The sequence below is a fragment of the Chinchilla lanigera genome, unplaced genomic scaffold, assembly GCF_000276665.1.
Source record: "Chinchilla lanigera isolate Chin_1 unplaced genomic scaffold, ChiLan1.0 scaffold00003, whole genome shotgun sequence".
Lineage (NCBI taxonomy): Eukaryota > Metazoa > Chordata > Mammalia > Rodentia > Chinchillidae > Chinchilla > Chinchilla lanigera.
This window is the reverse complement of record NW_004955404.1, coordinates 28193294-28199293: the sequence shown is the minus strand read 5'-3', so window position 1 is coordinate 28199293 and position 6000 is coordinate 28193294. Positions and strand designations below refer to the sequence as shown.

The following is a 6000-nucleotide window of genomic DNA, read 5'->3' as shown; positions in this document are numbered from 1 at the left end:
TATTTCACTTTAAAGTATTATTTATCTTGTAAACAAGACCAAAAATATTCCATTGATCTGTATTTTGAGCATAAATATTTATAAACTCTATTAAAAAAACAAATATAGCATGACTACGGCAGCTAATAGTGTAAAATTTAAGTATATTGAAAAATATAAAGATATATAAAAGGCTTCCATAATGCAATCATGCAGAGGTAAACCACTTCATTTAATTACACAAAAGTGACTCTGTACAGTTATCTATGTACACATAGCTCCATGAGAATCTTATTTAGGGAATAAGAACTTTATCTTAATTTACCAACATATGAGGATTTAAATAAATTAACTGGCTCTCACAGCAATTTTCAAAAACACAATGATCTTAGTAAGAGTAGCATTTTGATTTTTGATTACCCAATGGCATGTTCAATTTTTTTTTTTGCTTTGTTTTTAATTTAAAAGCAAAGTATAACAAAAGAGGATGACAAAATAAAGTTGAAGATGATCACGTGGTCCACATCCATCAACCAATCAAAATTACAGCAAGTATGGTCTCTTCACAAAATATTTTTTCAGTGCTAATATAGCATCTAAACCACTACTGTAGGGGCAGAGAATCTTTCCTTGAATATAAAAACTACCAAACTAACCTGGGAAAATGTTTATGAACTCCCTGCAGCTATCTGCTAGTTGGCTAATGTGAATCAAAAGTCTAATTAAAAAAAAAAGGGCCTGTAGATAACTAGGTAATATACTTTCCAAAATACATAATTTTCCTTTAAATGTGCCATGAATAACCAATACAGTTCAAAATAGGTAATTTACATTATGAATGATGTATCCATTACATTGTTTTATTGTTAAATAAGGACAATCACAATGCATACTTTTAGGGGAAATAAAACATTTGCACCAAAAAAAAGGTATGGTTGGACAGAACTCAATTTTCGTTTAAACCCTAAGGTAAAGAGAAGCAGTGTAACTTGGATATTTCAAATAAAGAATGCTAAAAGTGTAACATACTTCTCAAATGCCTAAGAATCTATGAAGGAATACTCTAAATTTGTGAAAACTTTTTAAATGGTGCCCTTTGTAAAAAAGATACTGTGAGTAGATATTTAGAATGAGACTTTGTTGTACTTTGTAGAATTCTAAGTTGTACTGCCTATAATTTGTACATACACTTTAAGAATTGAAAATTATAATCTTTAACGATGTTAAGACACATACTATTTCCCCTTGCTTTTACGATTGTCTCTGAAATCTTGATTATAATATGAAAAACTGTAAATCTGAAATTTATTTTTCAGTATTTATAATCAACAAACCATAATTTATTACTTTAAAGTAAAGAAAATTATTCACATTTTGAAAGCTAAGGGCTAAAAAAATTATGTAAGTGACCTTGGCAATGACTTTTAAATATATTCATAAGAAAAAGGCAGGCTGTAATAGTCTGTAAAACATTTTTCTCATTATCTGTTCAAAATTTTTTTAAGTGGCTATTCCAATCCCAGAAATATATCCTAAAACCAAGAAAAATTAAAACCAAAACTTATGTTTAACTTTTTAATTAATTTTCTTCATTCTAAATTGTTCATGTTGATAAACACATTATCACGGATCTATAGGTTTTCTAGACACAATTATCAATTTGGCTGAGACGGCGTGTATCTCATATTAGGAAAAAAGAGGCATCATCTCTTCTTTAAGGTGTTTTAAAAAACAAATGGCTATAAAAGAGAGAAAACATTTATGGTAAATCACACAGGGCACAAATTTAGATAGACATTTGGAGTGGGGTGTATGCTTGGAGAACTGTAAATATAAAATGCTAAATATAGTACATGTAAACAACTACTCAAATTGATAAAGAGCAAACAAAATGATAAGATGGTAATATCATAACAGTCGTCTCCAGACAGGAACAGGTCTTGCTCTTGTAGTCACAAAGCTAATTCAGGCAATGATGATCTCTCTCTGCTGGAAGAAGAGAAAGCTATTAAAAAAAAAACTTTGAAAATAGCAAATAAATATAAAACTTGAATCACGCCATAAACAGATCTCTAAACATTAAGACAAAATCTATTTGAGAAAAGAATCGAAGTTGCAGACAAATTACACAAAGAATCAACTTTGGGGCTAAATGATTTTAACAAAACCTTTCCGTAACATGTTTTACATGCAAAGATCATAGTACTACAACATGGTGATTACTGAAGATTTTCAGCTAGGAAGTCTAGTAAGTGATTAGATAGTATGTTTTTATGGAGGTGTAGGTAGGCAAAGAGTTTTTAAGAAATCATGAACAAATTCCAAGCTATTCTAAATAAAAACAAAAGCAAAAGTATTTGTCTTAAAAGTTTCCCAAAGATTTCAAACTAGCTGTAAGGTACACCTAATTAAGTTCCATATGATGATCATTTCAAACTTTAAACACCCCATGATAAAAAATTCCACACTAAGCACTAACATCAACAACAAAAATAATAAAAAAAGGGAAGATACCAAAATAAGATAGGTCTTGGTCTATGAAAGAAGGCTTACTCTGGATAGGAAGATGAGATCAATGAAATAAACAGAGAAGAAACAATTTGGGAAGGAATAAATACAGTTGATACAAAAAAAAAAACAAAACTAAAACTGTTTTCTTTTATACTAAATAATGAAAATACTGACAAAACTGCAAAAAGTTATTATCAAAGTAGGTGTTTTTCTACTAAGTATGATGCTTTCATTAGTAATAAGTGACAATGGCAATCATGTTCACTAAGGTTTTTCTTTCCTATGACTTTTAGGCAGCTATTTTAAAATATTATATTTCATCTGATAAGTGTACAATGGTAGAAAAAAATTCAACTAATCTTTTCTAAAAGCCTGTATACATACCTTCCAGCAACTAGCCAGTTTAAGAAGTTAACAAAAGTTCTTCCTATCTGGGAAAAGGAATTTTCTCTCTGTTTTACAAATATTTCACAATGGTGATTTAATTTCTACGTTAAATTTCCACTTTTAATTTATAGGATTTTTAGATGGAAATTCCTGAGAGAAAGACCAGTAAGTGAACTAACTTAGTAATCCAGAATTTCATGCAGAACATTTTTGTTTGAAAAGGCTAATAAGACTCTTCTGTAAGAGGAAAAAGCTTACAAAAATTTATATAAATTCTAGACTAATATATTATGCGAGATGGGAAAAAAGAACTATAGATTAATAAAATTTCTATAAACTCTAAAACAGCCATTGATACTTCAACATACCAAACAAGCAACTGTTTGCTTTCTTTTTGAACCTTTATATCCAATTCTGGTGTTTCAATTTAATTAGAAATACAGACCCCCAATAATACCTAATAACAAGATACTTCCTTCAATTAAGCTCAGTCATACTTGCTACATGTAATCAGCTAAAACAGTTGTCTTTATAGCACACTACTAGTTGTTACATTTGACTCATATTACAATAAAACAATATGTGGAATATTTTCCCATTCCTACAATACGTTTTCATTAAATGGTTGGGCATCAATTAAATACTTAATTTTGAAAATGTTACAATTATCCAATAACATTTAAAACAACACTGCTCAGAAACATAAAATATTGAGTGAAATATGTACAATGACAAGTCAACCATCCCAAGGTAATCCTAATCAATCTTTTAATCAGTAATATGTAATTTCCCTCAATTTTCTCTGTAAGTAGTTACCTACGTTGCCCTTAATCCTTTTCCCATCCCCATTTTCAGCCTGCACAGTCTAGAAGTGTACAATAAACCAAAAACCTTGTTTGGAAAGTCATAGAATTATAGTGGTACCTCAGTTCACGAATGCTTCTGTTTGCAAACAATTTGGTTTGCAAACAGAAGTGTTTGGCACAAATTTTTGTTTACAAACTCTGCATCGGGTGATGAACAGGACTGCAGCCATCTTTCCCACATGAATTTGAATGTAGCCATCTCTTCCAGAAATACAGAACGAATTAAGTCCATGAACCAAGGAACCACTCTAAGAGTTTCTTTTAAGTACCATATTGTAAAAGAAAAACTAGAGATAGGATTTAAATTTGTATTTGAGGGGGGAAAGCATAGAAGCAAAAGGAAAAGTTATAACTGGGAAAAGGGAATGCAAGTGAACACCATAGTTAATCTATGAAAGTTCAACAGAATTTGTGCCAGCAAGTGCAAGCACTTGGGAATACTATATATAAAAGTATACCAAAAGACGTATGAATTGTCATAACCAAATCTGAGTTGTTTCCAGTGATGACGGAAACAACAACAGCAACAACAAACAGAACTGATTAAATTATTTTAGATCAAATTATTTTAGATCAAACACTAAGGCAGCACCAGAAAAACTGTAGATGTGAAAGGGATCTTAAGAGGTCATCTAGTCCAACCCCTTCCATTTTACAGACAAGGAAATAATACTGGATAAGGTAAGAGACCTGTTTAGGCCACAGAATTACAGCTGAGACCAAAAGCTCAATCTCTTAACCCTTGTCGAGCTCTCTATACTAGATCATCAACAGACTTCAGAAAGTAAGTGGGATGGACTAGATTAGTGGCTCTCAGCAGTTCTAATCATATACTATAGAAACCCAAAGGCTATTCTACCCCTGAAACTGACTACAAATATAATACTCCAAGATATTAATGCCTTATCAACTATTATAGAAACTATAGTCTCCAAGACTACCTCTAACAGAGGTAACCCATCAAATGAAAGCTTAACTGAATCAACTGTTTAGCAAAAAGGTCTCAGTGACTGAGGAGACTACTAAGAGAGACTTTTGGAAAATTGATAAGAATTAACAAGGGAGGTAACTGTCACCTCATTATTGGAGATTTAAGTATGCATTCATTCAGTATTTCATTCAACAGACACCTGAGTGCCACATAAGCCAGGCTTTATGATAAGCACTATAGAGACAAGATGAATAAGACATGGTCCCTTTCCTAGAGGAGCTTGGAATGTAGTGGGGAATACAGACATAAAAACCAATAAATTGTATTACAACATAATTGGAACAGAGATATGAACAAACTGCTGTATTAAGAGGGAGTTGAAAATCTAAAGTGCCTAATGACCAAGAAGTATACTAATTTTGTGTAGTATCTTTGAGGCAACAACTAGCATGTTTATTATAAACACAGTGTTATGCTCAATCAATATTAGGAAGGAGGCAGCAATGCAGTTAAAGATAAAAAGTTGGCACTGTATTCAAAATAGGCCTTCTACTCACTAACTATAACTCTGGGTAAGTCATTCTATTCCTGCTAGCCTAAGCTTCCTTATCTGTAAAATGGTAATTAACAACTACTTTAAAGAGCTACCTTAAATTTTAAAGAAAACATGAAACTACATGTAGAATACTAGCATTTAAAATCCAACAGCAACATAATACTGATATTTGTAATTAAAATATATTAATGCTTATATAAAAGTATAAATGCAAACCTAACTAATAGTGGTTTCTTAAATCATACTTTGGGACCAAACTGAAACACTGAGTCTTTTGATTCACTCAAGACAACACAGCTTACAACATTTTAAGTTCTAGGTTACTAGAGAATTTTAGGCTAGGGAAATTGATTAGCTACTTATGGACTGAAATAGAACCGGTAATTTAGTTACATTGTAAGGTTAGAATTTACTAGTCAAATTAGAGAGGCAAAACCATCACTGAGATTTAACTGGCCTTTGAAAGATTTACTTTCTTTATAATACCTGTTTGGTGTAAAGAGAAGAAACGTGAGCCTCTGCCAATTTGGCACCTTTCACGACTACTAAAAAGAAAAGAAAACAAACTTACCTAATGAATCAGAATATCACAGTCAATATATAAAAAACTACATAAAAATATAGCATGGATCTATGTTTCTGAGTAAAGTTAGTATTTTGAAACTGAAATCTGACTTTGAGATTTTAAATATAAATGTGCACCGACTGTAAGTCAAATACTCCTATGAAATGGTACTACCCTCAAGAACATAGAACTTTAACCCCAATTG

At 31.3% G+C, this 6000-nt stretch overlaps 1 protein-coding gene across 1 annotated transcript in view; it reads right to left on the bottom strand.

Moving 5' to 3' along the window:
* Window positions 1-415: 415 nt before the first annotated feature.
* The window catches only part of Rbm26 (RNA binding motif protein 26), a gene marked incomplete in the record, with an annotated part of 82870 nt that continues 77285 nt past the window's right edge, over window positions 416-6000 (bottom strand). Inside the window, 1 exon segment of the mRNA XM_013516366.1 lies at window positions 416-1965. Within this exon segment, the coding sequence (XP_013371820.1) occupies window positions 1945-1965 (21 nt within the window).